The sequence below is a fragment of the Neopsephotus bourkii genome, unplaced genomic scaffold (assembly GCF_033783945.1).
Source record: "Neopsephotus bourkii isolate Nb327-2 ecotype Australia unplaced genomic scaffold, CSIRO-AGI_Nbou_v1 NB_324, whole genome shotgun sequence".
Lineage (NCBI taxonomy): Eukaryota > Metazoa > Chordata > Aves > Psittaciformes > Psittacidae > Neopsephotus > Neopsephotus bourkii.
In genome coordinates, this window is record NW_026900832.1 from 683,822 (window position 1) to 710,592 (window position 26,771).

At 43.9% G+C, this 26,771-nt stretch overlaps 1 protein-coding gene across 4 annotated transcripts in view; it reads right to left on the reverse strand.

The window, feature by feature from the left end:
- Positions 1-410: 410 nt before the first annotated feature.
- The window catches only part of LOC133209258 (ligand of Numb protein X 2-like), a 28,587-nt gene continuing 2,226 nt past the window's right edge, over positions 411-26,771 (reverse strand). For 2 of the 4 annotated variants that reach the window (XM_061347769.1, XM_061347772.1), the window contains exons 2-10: positions 15,930-16,376; positions 13,196-13,422; positions 11,599-11,795; positions 9,881-10,249; positions 7,415-7,600; positions 6,205-6,379; positions 5,820-6,030; positions 2,864-3,022; positions 421-2,026 (exon numbers count right to left, since the gene is read on the reverse strand). In XM_061347769.1, the coding sequence (XP_061203753.1) occupies positions 1,891-2,026; positions 2,864-3,022; positions 5,820-6,030; positions 6,205-6,379; positions 7,415-7,600; positions 9,881-10,249; positions 11,599-11,795; positions 13,196-13,422; positions 15,930-16,330 (2,061 nt within the window). In that variant the 5' untranslated portion in view covers positions 16,331-16,376 and the 3' untranslated portion in view covers positions 421-1,890. Of the gene's footprint in view, positions 2,027-2,863; positions 3,023-5,819; positions 6,031-6,204; positions 6,380-7,414; positions 7,601-9,880; positions 10,250-11,598; positions 11,796-13,195; positions 13,423-15,929; positions 16,391-26,771 lie in introns of all 4 variants that reach the window. The other 2 variants (XM_061347768.1, XM_061347771.1) reach the window with 2 other exon arrangements.

Sequence of the window (26,771 nt, forward strand, 5' to 3'; positions counted from 1 at the left end):
CCAGGGCTGCAGCCAGGAGCAGGAGAGTTGGGATGTGCTTTTGTTCAATGCCAGGAGTCCAGCTCCTTCCCTGGGAGAAGCAGAGGACAACGGCATAATTCACTGCCTCCCAAGGTCAGTCTCTTGGCGTGGCTGTTGAGTGACCTGGTCTGGGGGCACTAGTGAAACACCAGAAAGAAGGGTTAAAAAGGCACCCATCACACACGTTGTTCAGGAATGTTACAATAATTTATAAAGGCATCAAAACAAATTCAACATTATTAACAATGAATGATTTTGGAAACAACACTTAAATTACCAGGATGGTTTGGTGATGTTGAAGGCATCTTGAAACGAGATGGAGCAAAGAGTCAAAACCATGCTGCCTTCTGCAGCATCCTCCTCCCTCACACTGTCTTGACTGCTGCCTGGCTTCCTCCTGCTGCGTTTCATTCAAACAGGTGAGGTTTGGTGTTAGCAGAAGGAATCTACATCAATGTTTAGTGTTCCATGCCAGGCACAGGCTCTGCACGGTGATTGGAAAGACAAAATTCACTTCAGGATCTTCTCTGCGTCAGGTGAGGGTTGAGTTTCCACAGGCACCTTCCGAGTTTGGAATTGTTTTGCTGTCAGCATTCAGTAGAACAACAGGCACAGAAGGCTGCAGAGCCCAGCAATGCTGCTGCTGTCAGGCTGCAGAGGTATTTATCAAGCAAAGAGGCCACGCTGTGTGCTGGGGATGCTTCTGAGGACTGGATCCTGAGCTATTTCTGTCTAATGGGCTCTGATAACAGGGGCTGCAATACGCTGCCTTGAGCTAAGAGCTGAAGGAAGTGAAGTCACCCTGTGTGTAAACAACTCAGTCACTAGTGAGGAACAGTTCCACTCTGTAGTAACTGCTAATTACACAGTAGCCAGCCCTAAGAAAAGCCCTGCTTTAGACAATGACAGGCACTTCCCTGCAGTCAGTTTACTACAAGGAATTACACATTCATCCTAGGTAGCATTTTTACAGGGGAGGGAAAAGCTCTTTTGATTCTTATGGTCTGAGCTGGCCCCGTGAAAGTCACAGCAGGAGCTGTGTGACAGGAGAGATGTCTCAGTGCAACCTGGGTTGAGAAGGATCTGTCACTTGTGATTAACAGCCTTCTAAAAAGGAGGGAATTGCTTCATTGGAGTCTGCAGGGAGGAACGTGGCAGGGGGTGAAGGTCAAACGAACCTGCCTTGGCTTCCATTCTGGATGGGACTGCAGCCCCCCCCGGGCACACTGGCCTGGAGGGGGGATTCACCATCAGCATTCACAGCAGCTGCCTGGCAATGGGAGCTTCAGACAGCTCCACCACACTGACCTAGCAGCTCCTCAGCTATGTGTTACCATTGGGTTTTTAATGTACAAACACATTCATTGGGTTTCAGTAACCTAAAACCATCAAGGCTGGGGGCTGCAGGAACTGCTCAGTTCGGTCCCCATCCTCATAGCTTTAATAGTGGCTTTAAAAACATGTATAAAATGACTCTATGTTCAAGAATGGCAGCGAGATCAGGCAGCAGAACTAAACTAGCAGGGAAATGGGACAGTGGTGCCTGGGTGAACCTGTTCAAAATAGTAAATGGGAAGCAGAGCTCTAAAATTGAGGAAAACGCCTCAAAAGTGATTTGTGGAGAAATGCTGGAAAATGAGCTTCCTCTGCACCAATCCTAAAGAGCTACAGCTGTTCAGATTAGCCTTGGCTTCGAATCCAACAGCCAGGGTTGTAGATAACCTCAGCACAGTGAAGAAATGGTTCCTGCAGAAAGGAAGCTGAAGTCTTCCATGGCAATAGCGAGAGCTCTGCATTCCCTGGGTTGTCTGTTTAGCTTTGTGTGACGGCAGCTGATACCTGGAACTGTGGTGCGGGGTGGCTGAGCTTTCACACGAGGCTGCCTGGCCAGGACACCACAGTGAGTGTGACTTTGTTCCTTTGCTCCTTCAGCATCGGGATGAGTTCTGAGTTGCTCATTCCAATCGCAGGCACCCCATTTACTGCCACGATTTCATCTCCACACCTAGCGAGAGACAGGAAAATGCTTGTCAGGACTTGGTTATTGCTAACACCGTGCCCAAGGACCACCAGGGTCATCGAGCCCACTCTCAGCCAAGATCATCAGCTCCTTGTAGGAGCAGCTTGTCACTTCTGAGTCAGAGGGTGAGGGAAGAGGACACTGCTGCTACCTGAGGGACAGCAGAGCAAGAAGTTACAGAAAACAAATCAGTGCTGATAAACACACTCATGGCCAAGGTCACTCCTAGAGCGACGAGTGCAGTCACTCAGGTGAAGTGCTCACGAGGCTCTAGCTCTGTACACAGAGGTTTTGGCATCCTGCTTGCTCTGCCCACCTCTCTGGTGCACCAAGCAGTTGTACTGGGGTCAGCTGTGATGATGTGAGGGGCTGAAGGCAGCCCACTGCCTGCCTGGTGTCCAGTGGGGACAGCACAGGAGCCCACCTGCCCTCAGTCCTCCCAGCAAGGATCTGGCCCTGCTCTGGTCTTTAACACCATTTTCAGGTGAGCAAAGCCCAGCTCCCTACACTGCATTCCTAGCACAACAGCAGCCCTGCTTCTGTTTTTATAGTGCTGCACTTGTCTCAAATATCCCTTTTCTACTTTTATCCAGCTACTCAGTTAAAACCTTTACAGCCTTTTAAAATATAACTGTTAATTCCTTTTAGTTGCACCTTTATAAAGAAACCAAAACAGTAATTAATACAGTACTAGGACTGGTACGACACCAGTAACAGCATTAACTGCACAGATGAGTATCTAAGGGTCACAAGTCATCAACCTTTAGCCCCTCAGTAAAACACTGACCTAAGCAGCAGTGTCTCTGATGCAGACATACGTACTTGAGCTTCCTGTCTCGGAAGGCAGGCGTCCCAGGCACTATGGTTTTGATGAAGAATGGTTTGTTCCCTTTGCTTTCCTCAAAGCCCCCAACGATGCTGAAGCCCCAGCTCTCCAGGTTACCCTTGCTAAGGACGATATCTTGACAGCAGTGAAGGTAGCTGCAAAGAAAGACAGGCACAGGTGTGTGTCAAGGAAAACTGCAAATGTAGGTTTTCTCTTGTGGAAAGCACAGCTGTGTTACAGCCTCATGGCCATTTTACTGTTTCAAGGATTTAAGGGGTAAGTTTCACATCTGAGGATGCCAGTCCTTTGGAAATCCTCTCTCAGTATTGTCAGTGCTGGTTTAAGAGTTAACAGAAAATGACCATCCTCTGAAGGGGTTTGTGACCTGAAAGACTGATGAATTCTACTGATGAACGTGCACAGCAGTAGAGACAAAACCAAATGGATCATGTACAGCAGTTATACCCATGCAATTCTGTATTCCATCTGGGAAGGCACACAGCAGCAATGCATTGCTGATGGAAAGCAAAGCAAAGGTGAGGTAGGGTAGCTTTCCTTCTGCTAACTACCACACCAGGACAGGAGAGGTCTTCCCTGCCAGGGCTCACCCAGCAGTGTACAGTTAAGGCACTGGGCACCTCACAGGCCACTTCCTGAACCCCAGCCACTGAGGGCTGTTCTCAGCAAGCCTGGGGCTGCTGCAGCACTGGGGCTACCCTGGAGAACGCGCTGTGTAAGTGCCAACAGCACTTGGTCCTTGAGTCTGCAGCACAAAGACACGCAGAGCCCTTGCAAGGCGTCTGGAAAGGTGTGGCAGGAGCCTGGGCAAGCCTCCCGTGTTCTCTGGCACCCAGGAGCTGCCGCTGCGTGAAGCTGCTGCTGCTCACCCCACAGAGGTGTTCCAGCAGCTGAACTTCTCCCAGTAAACGTTTTGGCCTCGAGGGCTTCGCCTGAGCTGTTTGCAGATGAGTTTCAGATTTCAAAGCCGCCTCGGTTACTTCTCAGTAGGAGAAAGATCCAATTATCTGCTTTCAAACTGTAATTTACTCTTGTGGGAGCTCCTCACACATGAACGCTGCAAGACCCAGCTCTACCTTACTGATGCCTCCCTGGTTTTCTTCTCCTGGTACCAGCACAAGTGTAAGAACACAGCTATGAGAGATGTGTGTAGCAGGCAGTGCACATAAATAGCCCAGAGATCAACAGTGCTTAAGTGCTGTGTCAGCATAGAACTTAAGTAAAGCCATTAGGCACAGTCTCAGCCACACTGTGCACAGTTACCACTTCCAAGAGTCAATGTGTTTAAAGAGAAAGGATAAGTCCATCTGTAAACTTGGTATTTCTAGTGTCTGTAGGACTTGGTGTGCAATGAACTGGGACAACCCCTCCCTTCCAAACCAGCACTTTGAGATCTTGTTATGCTACCAGTAGCTGGTATTGATTTAATGTAACACTATGAAGAAATCAAAGTTCCTGTGCTGTCTTCTGTGACATACACAGTCATGACGACAAACACTCAGCAGCAATAAGCAGTAGCATACAATTAACTTGCAACACTCACCACCACCAATTCATAGCAAAGAATGGGGAAGGAGTAAGTTACAAGGACAGCAGAGCTACCCACAGGCTCACTGCAAGATGAAAAATGCAAGGAAGATAGCAGCCACTTGGTTCAGTACCAGTTGCCTGAGGTTAGATGGAAAATTACTACTACACACTGTCCCTTTGTGGAGCCAAATGAAGGGGAGCAGCATTAATACCAGCAGCAAAGGTGTTGCAAGCAGGGCATTAAGCGGCACGTAATGTCACTATACTCTTGACATGAAGGCAGTGATCAGTGATCAAACACCAGCTGGTGTCTGAGGGTTCACACTCTGGTTTGGGCTGTCCCGGTGAGGCTCAGGGCTGGTTTGTACCAGGCCTTTACAGAACAGACAGGCTGTTTCCCTGGGAGAGCCTGGTAGGAGGGTGCTGAGTCCAAGCCAAGTTACAGTCACTCGAGACAAAATCGACCTTCCTTGGGCTGTTTTGTTTAGCATTTGCAGGCTGCTAAGTAACACAAGAGTCACATAAGAGAGGCTTTGTCAGTGTTTCTTCTTTCAGGTGCCTCAAGAAACAAAGCTGTAAATAATCCAGGCATCCCACAGGAGGGTTTGGCTTTACTGTTCCACGTGCATCTCCACGATCCTCCTCCAGTCAGCTGGAATGACACAAGCTCTACCCCTCACAGCTGAACGTGTATTAATGACACTGCAGCAGTGAGCAAACCATAGGTTCACCTCTCAGGAAGGAGACAGAAATCCAAGCTTTCAAAGCCCCAACCCTGCATCTGGAACTTTCCATGCTGACAGTCAAATCTGTGCTCAGTCTGTGGTCCAAAGCTTAGCAGCAGGAAAACTCACCTATGCAGAATCATTTCTGCTTCATGCTGAAGATGACACAATTATGATAGCCAGAAAGAATGGGACTGAAAGAATGCCTGCCCTAATAGAGATGATCACATTAGAAACTATAAACTAGCACAGGTATCTGCTGTATCAGGCTTCTGTTGTGTGATTGAGAAAGAGCCACGGAGCAATTCTGGTTAATGATAATTTAGCAGGACCTGTATCTACATTGACTATACATCAACTCAGTGCCAGAGATGCCAAAATCTCCTCATGTTTTGTGTTCTCGTAGGAAGGAAGGGTTTTCAGGAACTTCTGAAGTACAATTACTGCCCAACAGAAGTGAGGGAATGATGTGTCACACCATGAAAGGCAGCAGAAGTTTCTTAAGCATCCATTATACAGTGATCTCATTAACAAAGCAAGCTTTCCGCTGCCTTAGAGCTCAGTGAGAACACCAGCAATGCTTCCAAGACAACCAACAAAGCAATTAGTTTCTAGCGTTTGGGTGAAAGTCAGCTCTGCGGCTGAACAGATCTCTGTACAGTCACCAAAACCACCGTACCTAGGCAACCCGAGCCACATGATCCAGAGGGGAGACCAGCTGAATCCTTGCTCCTTGATGTCCAGAGAGGGCTCTGGTGCATTCAGTGGAATGATTTCCAAGGCTTTCAGTACCACTGAGTGGGAAGCTGCATTAGATTTCAGGGCTGAGACAGCTTCGTAGTAGTTGAGATGAGTCAAATCAATGCCATTTATGCTCAGAAGTACGTCTCCTGTTGATTAAATGATAGGATTATTACAGACCTTTTGTTGTGAAGCCCATTTCTCCCTCAAGGCTTATGTGGAATCTTGTTCCCAGCCTCACTTTAGTGTCCAAGTCCAACCTTTACTGAAAAGACCCAAACAAACCAGTTCCCAAAGGATAAAGGGTCCAGGAACTTCCTTACCTCGCTTGATTCTGCCATCCCTGAAGAGGCACCCAATGGGCTGCACACTCGTTACATATATAGGGAGCTTGTTTTTGTTATCCCTTCCACCTCCAATTGTTATTCCTAAAGATTCCTTTGGTTCCTTCTTTATTGCAACTGTCTTTTCATGACTTGCGTATCCCTGAGGTAAATCCTACAAAGCAATGACAGTACAAAATGCAGCTTCATTAACACAATTAACATGAGAAGCCCAGATCTGGAAGAAAATAACAGACCATGTTGCTGCATTGCAAAGCCAGCTTCTCATGTACTTGCTCTGGGTGGAAATGCTACCCTGTGTTTCTAAAGTGACGCCACCGCAACCGAGGCACTGCTCCCCTGATGATCCCCACATTCATTTGCAGTAGAGAAGTTCACTCTGAGGAGAACAGTTCTGCACTGAAGAACAAGCTATGAACTCATTTCGAGGCCATTCATCCTCAAGCAATCAACCTCTCTATGACTACTACTAAATGTTTAGGTTGCTGTGAAAACAACACATTAGCATGTGCTGCACAAGCAATATGCATGTGACATTGTAGGATCTCAATCAAAGAGCCACATTCCAGCCATTTATGACAGCTACTTACTAAACTCAGACACATTTAAACACAGAAGTCTAAACAGTTATAAGCCAGTTTTCTTGCTCAAATGGAAGTTGTAAATGTACAACAAATCTCTCTTGGTACCACAGACTGATGATTCTCCTCTTGCTCATACTGTTTCTTTTAATATGCCATCCCTTTTAATAAGGAATGGAGCCATAACACTGAGGTTACAGAAGCACTCGTGTAATTTGGGTAGTTTCTACCTCTACTGCGAAGCTCCAAACCAGAAGCATAACTCAGTGTCATCATGCAACACCCTTTATGTTGTGTACTGGATGGATGTTGCGAAGCAAGTCCCAAGCCTCTCGTGGATGGTAAATTCCTGTTGTCTTCCCAGACAAGAAAGGATTAGACACCAGTTCTGCATTGACATTAGAGACATTAAAAGACATTTTGACCCTGTTTCCTAGTAGGTGACAAATACACAGTTCTCCAGTATCAAAAGTCACAAACCTGCTGCTTTTCAACAGCTGAAGAACTGGAGCTACTGATCAATCTTCTATGATAAACGGCCATCACAGAGCAAACACGATAGATCTGTCAGACCAAGAATGCTTTTGCTGTTACTTAACAAACCTCACCTTCTGGTAGGTGGATTTCCGTCTGTAGTGATTCTGGTCTACTCGCCTCCGATGGTGCACGGGGCTTCCCCCATTGCTGCTGCTGCTGCTGCTGCTGCTGTTTGATGTGCTGCCATCTTCTACCTGCTCTGGCAGCTGGCTGCCTGGCTGCCTCAGGATCACAAAGTTCACTCTTGACTCGGTGGTCTGCCAGGAGAAACAAAGAGAGGGTGAATAAACTAGGATGACAAATACATTAGAAATTAGGGATGGCTCCTGTCATGTTCTTGGGGAGAGAGGAGGGTTGGCAATGGTTTCCACGGAGGGTCTGAAACGGGGCTATGTGATGTGATGCAGTGTTTTCTGTGAAGAGGCACAGAATCCTGTGGTGAAAAGAAGAAAGGCATTAGCAGATGTTAGTCAGAGGAGCAGGAGCAGAGGCTTTGCTCGTGCATCCCTTCCCCGGGAATGCCAACCAAGAGAAAGTGGAAAGGGATGAGTAATTCCTCCACTTGAGCACAAATAACCAAACCAGCACATTGTGGTGTAACGCAGAACGAGCAGAGCCAGGACGCTGACTGGACCCAGGATGGATGACCAGGATGTAAGTACTGGATGCTTTTTATTACAAAGAACCTCGTTAAAGCTCTTTCCCTCCCAGTTTATGTACCACAGCCATTGTTCCATATCTCCCACCCTTTTTTTTTTCCCAGAGTACCTGAAAACGTGACCTTTTGTCTAAGACTGCTGCCAGTTAAAACACTTAACCAGCTGCATGTCTGGCCTTGGCTGAACTGCAGGGGAAGTAGTTGCTATTGTTACTGCTCTTCTCATTTGGGTTGTTCTTTCAGATAATCTGACAAAACCTCTTTGTGAAGGGCTCCACTGGGGTAAGGTGTTTGTGCTTGCTTGGGGCATTTCCTGCAATGGATGGGAGAAGCCCAGTTGCCACTTTCCCTTCTTGACACAGGACCTTGTTTCCCTGGTGCTACAGCATCCTGGCAGCAGTTGAATCCCCTGGCTTTGGAAAAGGGACCACATTAACTGTTTGGGTTTTCTTGCTCTAAAACAGAGCTTGGAAGTCTCTTGCCTCCAAAATCACTTCAGATAGAGTAAATCTTCCAGAGAAGCTAGCACACATCCATGTCTTCATAACATATACTGTAAACATCACATCCTAAGATGGGGATTTGCCCTCCTCTTCAACCAGGAGTACCAGACTACGTACAGTACTTATGGCTGTGCAGATATATGTAGGTGTAAATGGTACTCTCCAAGAGAGGAAGAAGGACTCTCTTCTGCAAATGGTTTGCAATCAAAGTTAGAATTGCACTTAACCAAGAATTTGAATCAGGCCTCAGAGGAACAGATGATCTTGGAAGGACTGTCACAAGTTTTACACAAATATCACTCCAAAAGGAGTTCAATCCCCAAATCCATTGAAGCCAGCTCTGAGACCCTGGTTACTGATTTCAGTGGGATGAAGGAGGAATTCCTCATATGGGAGTTACCTCTGCACATTACAAAAGAACTACAGCAGCACTTGGGGAATGAAAACAAAATTCCATAGAATGAAATCACGTGTATAACATAAAAAAGGATCTCAGTACTAAACCTCTGCTCTTTTCTCCTATATCACTGCATTTCTCTGCTGATTACCAGGAAAAGGACTGGCTCTTCTCCCTCACTGCTGACCTCAGATCCTTTCCGGGATATAAACAGTATGTGATGAGATGTATTGTGTCAGGATCCTTAGATAAAAACAGAAACTGGAGGTCACTACCTAGGGACATAAAGAATTTTAACTGATCTACATGATATCTGCTGCACATGTAGCAACCCTTAATCCTTAACCAGAATTCCTTGCCCACTCCTTTCACCAAAACACTTGGCATGCTGCACCAGGAGCACGTTCCTATGGAAAGACCACCTCTCTTCTACCCATTTAGTATTTTAGAAGTTTTTTAGCCTGAGGTGCCTTATTTCAAGACTCCCTTCCCAAATATAGGCAAAATGGGGAGAGGGCTTCAAATCAGTCCAAAGGTTCTGTTCTGTGCTGCCAGCCTATCCCACCTCCCAACATCACCTTCAGTTTGAGTGTTTGAAGAGGAGAAGCTGTTCTGAGCATTCTGTCTCTGCTGCATGCATCTACACAGTGCATACAAATATTCACTCTGCAAGAGCAGCTCCAAACACCACCCCACAGAGGAGATCCCATTGCCTCAGCTGAACTGCAGTGCCACAAGCAAGTGCCTGGCTTCAGAGTCAGAGGTGACTCACGATGGATTCCCACTCTCCACGTTTATCTTCGTTTGGAAGCGGTGCTTCCCACACATCCGCAGGGAGGTCACTTTCCCAAAGAGACATTTCAGGGAATGCAGTTTGCTCTAGTGCTTTCTGTTAGCCCCTGGGTCAGAACAGGAGCCCTGCCATCAACGCAGGCAGCTGCAGTCATTAGCTGTACAGCCTCACCATGTAATAAATTACCTGGATTATCTGTGCAGCAGCCTCAGGTGTTCCTTGCCTCAAATCCTGGCCATTTATTGACAGGACTCTGTCATTCCGACTCAGCTTCCCGTTTTTGGCTGCCAAACCTCCCTCTAACAAATCCAGAATGAAAATCCCTGGCTCATCTGTCTTCCGGATCAGTTTGATTCCCAAGGGTTCGGATCGGTCTCTCTTTATCAAGGTCACGTGGATCACTTCCCGGTTTGTAGCAGAAGAGGAATCCTGCTGTGCAGTCTTATTGGAAAAACCCTTCTCCTGCAGGACCATGAGGTGGAGAACAGGACCTGGGTGGCGCAGGAAGGAGACAGCTTGGCAGTGAGTCACGCTGCTGATGTTGACGCCATTCACCTAGAAAGACAAACAAACCGGAGTCACTAATCAGAACCTACATAATTTAGGCACTGTCCTCAGTGTGGAACATCACAAAGTTGGAGACAGGATGCGCAACTCCCTGGGCAATGCTGCGACTGAAGCTGCTGCTTCTGGTGCACCTTACAGAGCAGAGCTGTCTAAAACAGGATGCAGAAGAAAGCAGATGAAATGAGACCGTAACTGATGGTGAACAGAGGAGGAGGGACAAGACAGGCCAACTCAACTACTGAACCTGAAACTGCAAAACATTAAATCATTACAACCATCCCATGGCAACGCAGAACTGCTATCCCTTAACTTCCAGCCTTCTATACATACTTGAAGGCAAGGTTCCAACTGGAGACCACCCATCCTCACTTTTAAGTTGGAGTGGTCCATAGTCTACAGTCTTCTGGAATCATCAGTTTAATCATGCTTTTACCAAGGTAACTCTGAGAAGCTACTTTTTGCTTTGGCTGTTGTCAGAGAAAACTGTGCAGTCCTCTGTCAGGATATTAACTGGGCTACTAAGTGTGGGGGCCTGTCCTATTTACAGCCCAAACAAGACTTAGACATGTGCAATTCAACTGGATAAAACAGAAGTTACTCTTGGTCTATGTAAGAAACCAGAGATTGTAAGAAACCAGATACTGTCTCGGCCTCTTATGCACATGGGACTGCCCATCCTCACTGAAGTCCACAGCCCAGGAGGGTAATTAGGTCTTTATGGCTTGTCAAATGATGGGGCAGCCATAGCCATAGCCAGGAGGTGGTAACAGTTCTCACTGTGTGTAGGCTTTGCTGCTGCACACAAGCTTCTGTCCCCTTGCTTAGCCCACTGCCATGCAGCATGATGAATCTGGAAACTAAACCTGACCCTGGGTCAGCACCGTGCGAGGCTGGTGCTCCTTATTACTCACAGTACATATCTGATGCTTCCTTCAAATCGTAAGGTCTTAAACTTTGGACCTGCCCATTGAGAATATGCAGCTTAAGCAACATAGCAGAGCAAGCAATTACAATACTTCCTAACTAGAGCAGAGTGCTCTGAAGGGAAATGGTGCTACTGGGTGAAACATATCAGATAGAACTCTTGTTTACCCAAAATGCTCTAGATTTCAGAAAGCCATCACATATGCAAGGTAACTGCGAGTGTGTCTGGAAAGAACCCTCAAAAGTCCACTCCTCACTCCCAGCGGGTACGCAATGCTGCTGACACAGACGTCTGTCAGTGCTCTAAAACCCTCAGCTGTAGAGATACCCCTGTTTTTCTAGGAAACTCTGCTCCTCCAGCACTCATCTCAAGCCAAGAGAAGCAGTGGGACTACCAGTGGGGTTTTACAGACCTCCAGTATGTGGTCCCCAGGTGCTATTCTTCCATCTGCAGCGATGACAGAATCCCGCAGGACTTCCTGAACAACGATGTTCCCTAGTGGGGTGTCCTTACCCCCAACTATCCTCATCCCCAGCTCTTCTTCAGGGTCTTCTCGGTGAATTTCAATTGTGGTTGTTTCAGCCACAAGACTAGTTCTCTGAGGAAGGTCTGGTTGGGGAAATTGAAGAGGAAAGACAACACATTAACAGAATCTCCCTTCACATAGCACCATGAGACTTGCAGCACTGGCAGGCTGTGTTCAAAGCAGCTGATGGAGGGAAAGCAGCTACAGAGAGAGGAAAGAATAGGTCAGATTCAAAGCTTAAAAGGCCCCTGTTTCTTTAAAGCTTCTCTAGAATGTTTCCCATCTTCTCCTAGCTTATTGTGAAGTTCAACTCTTCCATTATTAATTCTTGAGTTTTATTAAAGGGCATTCAATATGTTTCACTTACTATTTAGAGATTTATTTTGCTGTGGTGACAGCTGACCTACTAGAGGCATACACATAACAAATGCCAGCCTCCACGATGCCCATTAGCAAAGGGGACTACTGGGCTGTAATTACTGCTCTGCCGCTGCAGTGACTTTACCACAGGCAGCTCACTGCAACTTCCCTCCTCTAATTTCCTTTCCTCCTCTTTTCCCATCCCCCCTGTCAAACAGGAGCGATGTTTACCTATTTCACAGCATACTGAAGGTTAGGCAATGCTTCTCAAGACACTTTGAAGATGAAAGTTGTTGTTAGCAAGTTATATTAAATCTACCAGCACTGGAACATTACTGGCCCAACACTAATGAAGCCTGACAGGGTGAAGTGCAATTGACACATGGGAGATGCAAAACCTGCCCCAGGTTTACTTGGGGAAAAAGCCAACTGAGCAGTCAACTGACCCCTGTATTAACCCTGGCACAGGTTGCCAGCTCCAGCACTGCACACTTGGAAACCCAGACTAGCTTTGAGATGAGGCACAGAGATTTCCATTCTGCTGCCTTCTAACAGGGGTTGAGACAAGCAGTTCTCTGCTGGAGGTGGTTACTTTTATCTGCAAGGCTTTCATAACTATTAATCCCCCCAGACTAAGTTGTGCTTTAAAACCCCCACTTGCTGCACACCATCAGCGAGGTACTGACCACACCAGGACACTGACTGTATACTTAACCTTCTTCACAAGATTAAGAAGAAGCTGGAACATTTCCTAATTATTATCTGGCTTCTGCAAGTGCTTTAAGTGCTCCGTGTTCACACTGACAGGGACTGCCTTTGTTTCTGCAAAGAACACTGCGAGTATTCACTGCAGCCTAACAGAGATTCTCTGAACTGTTTTGCACAGACAGCTTTGTGCTTGTGAGCAGATCCTGCCACACCTCATGCACATGAGTACATCTCCCCTCTGCTCAAGGACAAGGTGAGGAAAGAGATTACTCTGATGGCTACCAATGGCTGAGTAGCACTGAGGCTCTCCAAGAACACTGGGGACACTTTAAAATCTGAACTGTCCGAGATAATTACTTCATTTTTATATTAGAAAATGTAATTATATCATTACATTTCTGTATCAAACTCTCACCTTCTTCAGTCTCCTCAAAAGCTGGATTAACCAGCCCAGGCTCCACAGTTCCCAGTGATACCACAGCCGCTGCAGAGCTTTCTGCCACAAGTGAGGATCCTGCACTTGGTACCTCTGGGTCCTTGGGCGTGTTTGTCTCCACCCTGGCAGGAGGATCTTCCTTCCCTTTGGAAATGGGGTTCTTTTTCCGCTGTAGTTCAGCTTTGTATTTCTTGAAACCAGGACACCTGGAGAGAGATTGTCAGTGACAGTGAGTCTCTGCCTGCAAGGTTCACCCTGCGCATGTGAGCTCTGACTGATAAAGGTTTGAAGAAGCCTGTTCAAGATCTCATCAGCTGCAAGGCTTGGATCACTTGTACCAGCTTCAGAGAGGGTTTGGTATTTTACTACGTCCAAAACTATTAAGCAAATTGTCTTTAAAAGGAGAATGTAATAGCAATGGGAGTCTCCCCTACTAAATATTTACCTGGCAAACACTCACTGAAGCAAGCAAGACCTGTTAAAATGCAAGCAAGTACTTAGCTCTGACCTTTCGAAGATGCCTATGAATTGTATCTTTATGCAGAGGAAGTGGCTCAAGTTTCAAGCTCAGCCTTGAATCAGGCTTTGTTTTTAACAAACCAGTAACATGCAAGAGCAGCAAAGCTTGTTTTCTCAGATGGCACTCCACCTCCCGTCCACCCAGGTGATGGCTCTGCTTGACCAGGAGCAATTTAGAGATCCAATCCCACTAACTACTCCAAGAAGTAATTCTACATTCAACAAACTGTGCTCAGTCTGGCTGTGTTGTAGCTCAGCAAAAACAAGCTCTTTATCGAGAGTATTTACATATAAAAAAGGTGGCAGATGAGGAGGGTGATGAATGCAAAAGCATCACTTTCAGAGACATGAGTAGTATTGGGTGTTAACCAGAGTCACTTTTCAAATTAAAACCAACTATTTACATTCTGGCTAAACAAGTCTCATCCCAGTATTACTTCCTCTGGCTTATTCCTAGTCATTCATTCTCCAAGCAGTAAGATGACCCTGAAACTTAAAGACAGAATCTGACTGATCCACTTGTGCACATCCCTTCGAAGATGTCAAGAAAGAAATTCATTTTGCAAAGGGCAGAGAAATCTCCCAAGAAAACAAGTTTCTAAGTGCTTCTTATTCCCTTAAATTTCCTGCTACTTGTTAATCTCACTTAAAACTAAAAACCAGGAACACCAAAATCCCAGTATAATTATATTCTTGTTTCCCCCGTTTCAGCCCAACTATGCCCACAGCTGAGGTGATTTTTAGGTATCTCCCTGAGGAAGATACTGAGAACCATGAAATGCATAAGAGAGTAACAGAGTTTCCAGACAAGTCTCTAACATAAACATTTAAAGGTGCCTCCCTTTTCTGTGTTTTAACTCCTGTGCCAGAGGGATTAACAAGTGACAGAAGTTTACTGATAGCAGGGGAGATTTACAGAGCAGAGAGGAAGGCCCAGCCCTGGTGTGGGTCATAGCTACACAACTAAGCAGCCCTGTCCCTGGAGCATTCAGCCCTGCCTGATAACAAGCCAGAAGTGCCAAGAGATGGTTCTAGAAAAAGGAGATTATCAGATTTCACAGATGCACACGAGCATCTTTGAGCAACCTGGTCTAGTGGAAGGTGTCCCTGCCCCTGGCAGGGGGTTAGAAGTGGATGAGCTTTAAGGTCCCTTCCAACCCAAACCATTCTGTGATCTTCTGTCATTTCCCCTGGCTCTAACACAAGCTCTCATATCATGGATACTGAAGACAAGCAAGAACCACAAGGCTATATCCTTGGCTAGAACTGCAAAGGTATCCTATATGCAACTTCCCTGCACAGTGGTTGCCACAAAAAGCTGTGATGCTGCTGAAGGGAAACAAGCCTGTTGCATTTCTGGTTGCCCACTGACAACAGACACACTGCCAAAGAAGGTCTGCTTCCGCCTGCAGTACAGCTTGTACTTAGCTCCCCCTCTGCAATCATTAACTAGGTGGGGACAAGTGTTCCTCAAGCGCCATGGCAAGGGCTCTTTGTCACCTGCACTTTTTTTAAAGCAACACTATTCTGCCTGCCAACAGCCCAACCAGCAGTGGAAGCATCAAAGCACATCCCTGCTGCCAAGAGCAAGCTATAAAAAAGATGTCTCCTTCTGCACAAGGGAGAAAGAAACAGTGTTTTTCATTTGCTTCTCTTTCTCAGGAAAAGAGGAGATAATGGAATTATAAGTAGGTGATTCAGCAACTGCATAATGTGCAGCTTGGAGGGACTTACATTATTTGGATCAAAGAGTTATGTATTGCACATCTTAATTGGCCCAATTAAACTGGCACCACTGCACGATCCCTGCTCCCAAAGTGTTGATTTTGTGCCTTTCTGCTCTGCGCAAGTGAAACAAGAAGAAGCATGTTTGTAATAATTTTAGAGTGAAGTGCCCCAGATTAGGACACACAAATGTATATCCAGTTGATGGGTTTTGTGTCCATGGACAGCTTGGAGGCCAGAACCTTGCCCTTTGCTCTGTAGCACATGTGAGCTTGCCTCCCTAAGCACACACATGCACAATTACACTGTCTTCACCCACCCACTTCTCTGACCTCACCCTCTGTCATCTCTGGTGTCCCACCTTGCCCCAGTTTAAGCACTGTTCTGTGAATGGCTCTTTCTGGTCAGGAGCACAACAGACAGCTGGCATTATACAAGAAGCAATAAGATAATGTGAATGGGAACACACCTGTTTTGCAGATGAGCTTCTAGTTCACACCGCTGCATCGTTTGCTGACACTCAGCCTTGAAAGGGCAGAAGACAATCAGCTTATCCAACAGGTTTCGTACTAGAAGGCTGGACTTGTGGCACTGCTGGAAGGAGAGCTTCTTCCGATCCATGGGACAAAAGTTATACTCCTGCATGAAGTTCTCAAGGCACTTGAAACAGTACGTATGTCCACAAGGGGTGTCCATAGGCTGGAGTAGGGGCTGAAGGCAGATGTGGCAGATGAGTTCATCATCCACTTCATCCTGGAAGTTGTAGAGATGATTGTCCAGCAAGAGGTGGAACTGACCACATTCGCAGCAGAGTTCACTGACTTGGGACCCATGTTCTTCTGCTGTGGGATCAGCCATGACAGCCAGCATCGGGCACTCAGCCCAGCAGCAAGGAGACTTGACTCGTAGTCACTGTCTGACAGAGGAGCTCTAAGGAAAGGGAGACAAAGACTTGCAGCAACTGTCCTCTCTGGATAGAGCCAATTAAACATTACATTGTATTCCTGCCTTAACTTCCCCCTGGTATCTTCATGCCCTTAAGGTTCTTCCTTTCAGAGCAACCCTGTGAATGATCAACCCAGGGATCTAAGAATATGAGGACATCATTCAGCAAAATGCTTCAGCGCACGGATAAATTGAAGCTTAAATTACTTTACACAGACCAGTGACACAGACTGTATAAAACCCTGTCCAATGCATGAACTACAAATCCAAGACAAAAGCTGCATGTTCTTGAGGAAGAACAGCCCAGGGAGAGAAAGGAAGGGAAAGAAAAGATAACCCAGGTAGTGGTTTTTAAACTGACAGTTTCTCTCTCTGGCTTTCCAGATCATACTGATTATTTTCAAGCTATGTATGGTGAAACATCAGTTTGGGGAGTTCCAGTTGTTGGATTTGTTTCATGGTTTGGGGAGGGAAAAAGAAGGGGAAGAAATTTCAAAAGAAACTTGAATCTAAAGCACATTTCCTTCCTTTCAAGCCCACTCCCTTCAAACAAGTTAATTTTAACAAACAATCCATTGTTCCCCACTCATCCATGCCTAAGTTCACCCATGGAAACAAATTTCCTATAAAAAGACTAAAGCTTCCTAAGTGGAAAAAACACAAAGAACTGTCCACATCAGTCTGCTGCAGTAACATTATAGGAAGGTTTGAGCTTCAGCCTCTTATGGATCTGGAGAACAGTATCTAAGTTCTTTACAACTGCTGCTCTATTAAAATTAATAGATATGTATCCAGTCACATCCATTTTGAATCTCACCTACTGTAATTAAATACAGAATTCACTTGAGTTTGCTACAGGCACAGAGACTACTGCAGGAAGGAAGTTTTTAAGCAAGCAGTTATTTTAATGAAGTAGGAAATACGCTACTAGATAAAGCTCTGTATTCCAGTAGTTGGGAGGTTCTGGGGGGGAATTGGGGGTGGTAGTTTTTAGGTTGCTGTAAATAGCCCTAGAGTCTTTTAAAACAAAAAGAATGGCAGAGCTGTGATGAAATGGAAAATTTCTGACAGACAACATGGAAAATACCTGAAAACAACTGCTTTATCTCGAACAGGTAAAAGCCCGAGCAAGAGTGAACACTGGTCTGCACCAGTGCCTGGAGGACATGGCTGGCACACAGCAGCAGCACCTTTGGAGGAGGGTAGGCAAGAACAATAAGATAGCGAGAACAGCAAGAAAAAATTAGTCATGGGTTTCTAATAAAAGTCATACATCACTCCAATTAATCGTCAAGCACAAGTCAGCTATTTAATTAAAGGGATAACGTATCACCAACAGAATCAAGCCATTTACAGGCGCATTTTTACCCAGCCATGGAAACTTGTTCACTTCAAAAGTACTGTCACAGTTCCAGGTGGGTACAGGGCATGAGTTGTTTGTTTCACCTACTGCTACTGCAGTGCCAGAAAGCATCTTCCCCTTTGGAAAAGCGCTTGGGCTGGATGTACATAGCCAGTTCTCCTGTTTGCACTTACTCTTTTAACTCTTGCATGGCTGACTGGTGCTCCCCAAAAGAGAAAGCACAGCTCACAGCCAGCACACAAGCAAATCAAAGCAGGGGTATAGCACTGTTCTTTGGTATTAAGCTCCACACCTGAAACAGGCTGCCTTATAAAAAGTCTCCATTTGATCTTGAATTCTCTCACCAGTGAAAAGGAACCATTTCAACATCAGACACTGAGTGATGTCACCTACCAATTCTAATCAATCAGCTCAGCACCAGCAGGTAAGGAATCATGGTGCTTCCAAGGCAAACATCTCCCGGTAAGAAATACTGGTGCTTCGGGTTGTAGTTATTTGCATAAAACTTTGGCAGGGGATGAAACAAATCCACTTTCTCAGCAAAAACAAACCCCACGGTAATTTTGCTGATAAACTACTTTTATATGGGGGGGGGGGTGTTCAGATTATTTACCAAATTCATTCTCTGCTCTCTGTGTTTAAAGGTTATACAAGATGAATCCCATTTATGACTAATTTCAAACCCCGTGGAAGATAAAAGTATCGCCACAATCTTGTTGTTTTTTTCTTCCCTGTAACCCTAAGCTGTTCTACCCTCTCACTCCTAGATTATCAAAACCAAGGGGTGAAGATTCCATTCCAAAGCACCAAGGTAAGTTTTACTTTGCCACCACTGTCCTTTTGCTAGGACAGACACTCCTGCAGACACCAGGGAACCTCAGCCCAGCACCTCTGTGATGAAACCCAGCCCACAGCCTTCGGCAAGGCAGGGGCTGGTGAGCAGTGGGGAAGACAGCAGGCTCCAACAAGCCTGCTGCTTGCCGGGTGATTCAGTCAGAAAGCAGATGTTCTGTAAGAGGAAAATTGCTAGCATCTTATTCAGCAAAGATGACTACTTCAGCACAACAAGGAAGATCTGAAGTGTCTAGAAAATGTATTGTTTAAACGTATCAGGCATGGTTCACCCTCAGCTTAAGCAGACCAGTGTAACCTCCTTGGGATTCTAGCTTTTAAGGGGAAGTTTGATATATACTCAATCTTATGCAGTCTCCATCAATTTTCAGTTACTTGTTTTAACCACTAATGCTTTTGTGTTTCTCTTCTTGTCATCTCATTCCCCTCTCCAGCTTCCTTCCAACAACGCCACCCCAAGTGCACATTCCCTGCTCCTGTCTTTCTTCATAGTATTGGGATCTCCCCCAAGGCCTCACACGTTTCAGCTTCTACACAATGCACATATTACCAGAGAATCATAGCATCGAGATCTAGCTTGGTCCCTAGTTACTACTTATTGACTACATGAAAACATTAGAGCCTGACAGAGACATATGTTACTGCTTTAATGCGCTTCAATGTTGTAAAGTATAATGCAAGGAGTCTGAATTACTTAGAAAGTAACACACCCCATTCCTACACATGGCAAAGAATTGAAGGAAATAAACCAGTAGAAATCCCTTACTTCTTACCTGTGTGGGCTAGAGGAAACATTTCTTTGGGATCACCTTTATCATTACTGTATTTAAACTAAAAAAACTGCTGGCTTTTCTTTTTTGAAGTAGGATTCCTTGCACTGCAACAAGAAAAGGCTTTAACATTTTGTTTAAAGTAAGACTTATCAGGCTATCTAATCTATTCTCCTGCCAAAGCAAGACTATTCCTGACAGTATTAGCACATTGCCTATTCTAGTTTTAATTCTGCTAGGGCACAGAACCTCAGATATACACCCCGTCTGCACATGTACACTGCTGTTAATAGCTCCAGTAGGGAACATGCTGAGAACCACACCAATGGCAAAACATTCAGCACCATTCCTGATAGGCAAATGATGTCCCATTCTCCAGAGCATCCTTATAAATGGAACCAATTAATTACTTCTACAGCTATTTGTAAAAAGATCCCTTTAAAATAGCATAAATATCTAAGAAATCTTTCCAACATTGTGCTTCTGTGTGCTCCACAGTGGCTTAGCAGAAACTGTGGTACCTGGCTACCGTAAGCGCAGCATCCCTGCTTCCAAGTTATCATTTGAAGTCTTGGCATTCCCCTTGCTTCTTGTAAGAAAGGAGCATTCCTTGCTCATTTTTTAAGGCATTTCACTCTGCCACTGTTAGTAGAGAGCACAAATTACAACACAACTCAGTCCACGCCTGTCTGCTCATACAAAGCCAGCATTGGTTACAAATCACTTTCAGTCATGAGCATATTTACCTTAATGACATCTCTTTGAGCTCTAACATTGATGCTATTCCCATTTAAAGACAGAAATAACATCCCCAGAGGCTAAAATACAGACCCACAGAGGCATCAATTCATGGGAATTTAATGTTTTAGTATGTCTTCAAATATGATCTCAAGTGACCCAAGATCACATAGGCACCTCCTGGGGATAAAAAGAAAAAACAAGGCTGTTTCTATTCACCAACTGATTTCTAAAACCACAAGTGTGGTGAGTGACCCAGAGCACATTCCACATTGCAAAATAAAGAAACATGCAGCCAGTCTGCAGCAAGGATACAAAACACAACAGATTAGGATGACTAGAGGAATGTCTCATACTAGTTTAAAAAAATCATTTAAAAGAAGGAGAAATCTGTCAAATAACTACTTCTTAGTATTAACAAGCTACTTGTACCCTGGAAAATATTTTGGAAATACAACTGGTTTATGCTTTTATGCACCTGCAGGTTAACACTTATATGTTGATACACTGTGTTACTGAAAACCCCAATGTAAAAGCTGGCTTTGGGAGCAGGGTGCGTGCCCCACATCTACTGCTATGTAATAGTTCCCTGCAATAATTATGCCAGTTATTATATTTATAACTGCATTTCCCTGGGAGACTGGAAATGCAACATTCCAACTAAAGGCTAAACAATTCCTTAATTTCTTTGGGGTGGACAAAGCCAGTCCATTCTGGATTAAGATGACGAAGGGCACACACCAGCAGGGCATTAACCCAAACCTCATCTGCTTACATAAAAACAAGGTGAAGATGGATTCTAATGCAGCAAACCCAGTGCTTTAGCAACAAACCATAAGAAGTGGCAGGACTTCTGCTAAGCTGCCTTCAAACAGTTTTCACTCAGTTAGGAAGTTTCATGTTTCACAGAATAGCAATATTTTTTCATCCTAGAGAAATACATTGTGGAAGAGTTCCATAACAGGTTTTTTGCAGAGTGTTACTGCTGTTTTGAATGAGGGCTTCACGTCCATGAAATGGGACAGGGTTTCTATCAAATGCACTATTAACTGCAGTGTTTCACAACCACGAGTAACCTGTCCTTAGTTGACAGCAGTGGCACAGAAAATACTGTTGAAACATTAGAAGATTTATAAAATCAGTACTTCAAGTAGGTCAACTTTCACAAAAGCCACAATACCAAACCCAAGAGCACTTTCAGGTGGTGATATAAGAGTTTTGGGTAGTCCCATTATCTTTCTCATTTTCTGATATTGCTGAAGATCAGGCCACTGAATATAAAAGCTTCTGTAACTGGTAAATGTATGTATCTAAATTAAAAAGTAACCTTTCCCTAATTTACTTTGTCTACAAGCTGAAGGGTTTCTAATAAGCCACCTCCAAGAGTAACTGCTCAGCACTTAGATGAACACTGATTAAGAAACTCTGTATCAAAGCTGCTTTACTGTACTCAGTATAAAGGAAGAATGTCAATTTCACAAATTTATATTATTCCTATTATTTATGCCTATTCTTTAACTATAAGTCTGAAAGTAAGTTTTATTCTAACTCCCTGGTGTTTCTGTGCTCGTTGGACAGTTTTGTGTTTGATCTGCTTGAACTCCTGGGCAAGCATCTGTTTTCTCAAGCAGAAAACAGAAAAACTACTTGTATTCTTGTTAATTATAATCAGAACCATTTTCCTGTTCTACTAGAAGACTTATCATTCCAGGAAACCCTATGCTGAGAGATGTGCTAAAAGGCTTGGTTGACTAACACTAGCCTAAGGAGTTCTCTCCTGAGCAACCCTTCCAACACCAGCTCTCCAGCATGGTTCATGGATTCTGTGTTTAGCAGAACAGACTTCAAGATAGATCAGGTTTTTTAAGAAACCTCTTTTGGTGGTATATTTGAAAGTTCAGTATAAAAGCAAACCTTTTAGTTTTGTATTACAGCTTAAATGCAAACATACTCCTAATTTTAGGAGCTGACTTGAAAAATTAAGAAGCTGGCACTTAAAATTAATTTCTCTCCCTACCATATGCTCAGAGCATTTGCTTCTCATCTCTGTTAATGACACCACAGAACAGTAACTCTCTCACCAGGGACCCAGCATGCTAAAGTAGCAGGATAACACAAATGTAATTCCAACAATTAATCCCAATTCTTTCCACCCAGTAGGAGATTCTGGTGATATCATTCCATTAATATTATCAGGGTAACAAGAACCAATAAATTTCTCTCCTCCCTCCTTCGTAAAGAATTAAGTAGTGGTGTAAAATGTTTTCCACCTCCACTTCTCTCCCAAGGGGATTAAGCACTGGCTATATTTTAACATGGTGCTCTGAAAAATGGATGCGTTAAGTGCTATCAAACAGAAGTGAAGACAAGTGCTGCAGAAAAAGCTGGTTTATTGATATTTCTCCCTGCTTTCTCACCTTTGCTAGATACTTCTGCTATATCTGTCATCCTTTCCACACCCTGTGTTCACACAAAGGTGCAAGCTGCTCCATTTATGCTCACATGAATTCTTCTGTTGTACTACTCCAGTCAATTTGCGTCTTCACAGAACTTGACTCAAAGACTCCTACAGAAGTTTCACCATTGGCAGCATACATTGGCTTTCTTTGTGTGTTCCTTATATTTTTCTATTGTGTCTAATCACCTCTCTCTAGGAAATTAAATACCCCCACCTCCACCCTCACCTCAGCTCACCTACATCTTGAATTTGGCAGCTATCTGCAATTCCACCCCTAAAAATCAGTTTGATGTTTGTGGGAGAAGTGTTCTACAGACAAAGAAGGAAGGAATCCAATACTATAATTTAAGGATAAACGACCTAATCTGTAATTAATAATGAAAGCTTCTCTTGCAATTAAAGCAAAAAGCTAAAAAAACAAGACAAAAAGGGATTAAAAGATTTGATGTTCAGATCTAGGTTCAACTACATCTCTGGTAACACACTTACTTTCCAAAGAGTTGGGTTTGCTTTTGAGGACAGGAGATAAAGATCATGTGTCCACTGGCTATACACGAATACTAGATGCTCTTAACACATCATGGTCTGTGTCTAGCTGTAAATTCCTTCTTTACAGCAAAAGTAGCACCACAGTATACAGAATCTGAAATAAGCATGTGCAGAGGCTTGTCTGGGGCAAAAGCCTCCATAACTACTCAGCCCTGATAGCTGTTACTCCTGCAGTAGCCTGATGAAAGCAAACTTGTAAATCATTGTTCATTGTGATCTGGGTGTTGTATTTGTAATATAAATCAGATAATTCCTTATCAAAGAATTTCTGAGGCACACAAGGGAAGAAGCAGACTGTGCATTATGTAACTGCATGGTTTTAAAAGTCATTGTTGGGATATCCCTACCAAGGCAGTCATCATCATATACATGTTAATGTGAGAAAGGGGGAAGAAGGGAAGAGAAAGACTGTTGCTTTTGGTAGACATATGGTATTTACATACCTCTAAGCCTTGCCTGTCTTGTGAGAAAGTCCTACAAAGCTTTACCCTCTATCACACTCCATCAAGTGTTACTTTATAGTTAATTAAAACTAATTTCAGTTTAAAGAAATTAACCTTGGCTATTCTCAACCTTAAGCATGAAACATTTCATCGTCCAGGTTAGTTAAAAAAAGACAAAACAAACACCACCTTTGCAAATACTGTTTTCTACATAACTTTACCATAAGCAATCCAGCAGCATGAAAGCAGAGTTTTGCACCTGGTGATGAAATCTTTCCTATCAACAATCAGATACTTACAGTTGCTAACATCAGAAACATCAGATTAGAGCTTTGCTGCCGGATAAAGTAGCACAGAACTGTTCATTATCCACACCAAGGCAAATTCTGGTCTCAGTTACAATTGCACTATGTTTTGTAATGGTGCTCTGTTTTTAAGTTAGAGTTTAGCACAATCTAGTATTTAATCACATCCCTTTATATCAATAGGAACTTGGATCTAAACTCTGCAAAATAAAACCAGTGGTCAGTAACAAAAATGCGACACAGCTGAGAGTGTTATTCTAGAGAGACCATCAGATTTCCCCCAGTCCTGGCTCTGTTTTCTCAATGGCTCCAGACAGCCCCAGCCCATGCTTGAAGCCCTCAGCAGCAGCAGCAGGGCCTATCACCCTCCTCAGGACACAACACCCCAGATTTCCTTTCACAGGGTAAGAGGGCATTATATCAAAACCAGGGCAGAGTACTTTCCAGCCCAAGCTTGTTCCCACTAACTAAAAAAGCTCAATTAAAAGATAATTAAGTCTGTAATTCCCCTTTACATTCCATCATGCCATCAGATCATGGTAAAGGAGAAAGAAAGAAAACAAGTTACCTCCATTTAAACAAAAAAACCCAACACTTAATCCCTTAGCCCACGTCTTCTCAAATAATTACGTTATGCAGCTCCTGAGGGTGGCATGCAGCTAAGTTTGAAGTTAGCTTAAAACTCCCACCGGTGCCTGTGGGCAGGCAGAGCTGCTGCAACCAGTAGCTGAAATACCCTTCACCACAGAAAGCAGCTTGTGAGTACTACAGAAGCAGTTAAAAGAAAACAAAAAAATCTCAGGATTAAGAATTACATTCCCCTAGAGATTTAAAGAACAGTAACATGGCTCATTTTTAAAAGAGATGAGACACATTTTGCTGCTAAAGACATCTGTATTACTGGTTCATAGGCTTAAGAACAGTTGCACATGTAATTTAAGATGCCTTTTCATCATACAGTTTCTCCTGGCGTATCTTGTTAACTTTAGACTGAACTCTCACAACTAGGGGAAAACAAAACTGCAAGAGGCATTATTTGTTTTGTGGGTTGGTGTTTTTCTTTCCCAACCAGATCTTACCCTCATTTAAACCTGTGTCCACGCCGGTGTCAGAAACAGGTCTTTAAGAACCCTTGTTATTTTACCTCTTATTAGGCACATATTTACAGTATGTGTAAATTGATAGTTAATATTTTCTCTTGTTCTAAAAATAACCTTAAAACGGGTATGGCTGCCTCACCAGTTAAAAGAGCTGGAACAACTGACCAAAGTCCTTCCACTAGCCGCAAATCAATGCAGCAACCACATTCTTCCTCAGCCACCCGTGGTAAGTCCTGGTTTCAGCAGGAATGGGGAAGCAATCTCCTTTCTCTGTTCAGTTTTCAGCCTGCTGAGGTTATGAGTAAAGTTGCCCCAGGTGTTAACCTCACGGGGAACTCTTTTTTATCCTAAGTACAAAAAGGCCCAAAAGACCCATTATGGTTATTTTTAGGTATCCTACTTGAAATAATCATAGGGCAATTTTTGTTCACTACCAATTGAGATCATGTCAAAGAGGATATCCTCAGATCTAAGTTTCCCAGGGCAGGGACTGTGCTAATTATTTCTTTCTTTTCTGTTCAGAGACCTGCAATAGTGCTTACTGGGTGAGAATCTGTCATTTATTGAGTCTAGGGGTGGGAGGTTAATAAGTTCGGGAACTTTACAAATAGGGCTGATCATGATTTACTGGAATTTCAACAACCACAACACGACTGATGTCACGGGGGAGCCCTTTAAACTCTGAGAGGAACAGGTCAAGTTTTATCTCAACCTCTTTAGTCAGAAAACAAGCTTTTAAAGAGAGTCTGCTCAGCTGCCTACAAAACTTGCATGAGTTAAGGCCCAGGCAGAATAGACAAAGCCAGGCAACACGTTTTTTTAAATCCATAATCCCTTCCAGTGCTTCCCCTCCGGAATATTCCAAATAAGGAAGACTACAGTCTTCAAACAAAATTTGCACAGACCCTCTAGACTCAGGGGACCACTATATGTACGTAAAACCAGCCTTTGCCTGTAAGATGCTGATTGTCTCATCAAATTCCTCCGACTTTATTCCATTTCCCTCCTTCTAGCCTTAAGTGTTTTTTCCTGGACCAGCACAGTAATTCCTATTACTCATATACATCTAAATCCCCTCTAACACTTCAGATGGTCTGTGAGACACTGGCTCACGGGCAACTTCTTACCCAAAGCATCAGAAAAAATTGCCAGATATTTTCATATTTTCAAATTCAATTTGTGTTGAGAAATTTCTAAGCCATGAGCAACATTTTACGTGTTATAAATCAGGGAACATAAACTGATAAGGGACAGGCCTGTCAAATGCAATTCCTAACAACTGTATGAACAGCACCACTGAAGTAAGCTGAGAAGGAAAAGCCAAACAAGAGGGTTTTGTATTAAACCAGCAAAACATACTCAGGCCTGTGAGTAAGACAACAGCTGTGACTGCTCTGGCAAGATACACACGAGCAGAATGAAATGATGCAGCTACATTTTCAAAGTTAAATCAATATAGCAGTTCAATGCAGAAAACATGGAATATATGGCAATGAACAAGGAAAAGAAACAAATTACAGCAGGGAGGTGCTTTGCGAGCAACATATTTTATTCTGCAGTTATATTTATACTTTCAAGTTTATTCTTACTATACTATTAAGTCTGAGATTCATAAACATGTTTAAATTCATCTATTAGCCATACTTCAGGAAGTACAGCATGACTATGGTTTACAAAACCATTAATTACAATTTCTAACTGCAGCTACTGGAATTGCCATCCAGGTAGCACTAATGTTACCCAGAATAATCCTCAACCTGTTTATCAGATATCTTTGAACTTCACGGG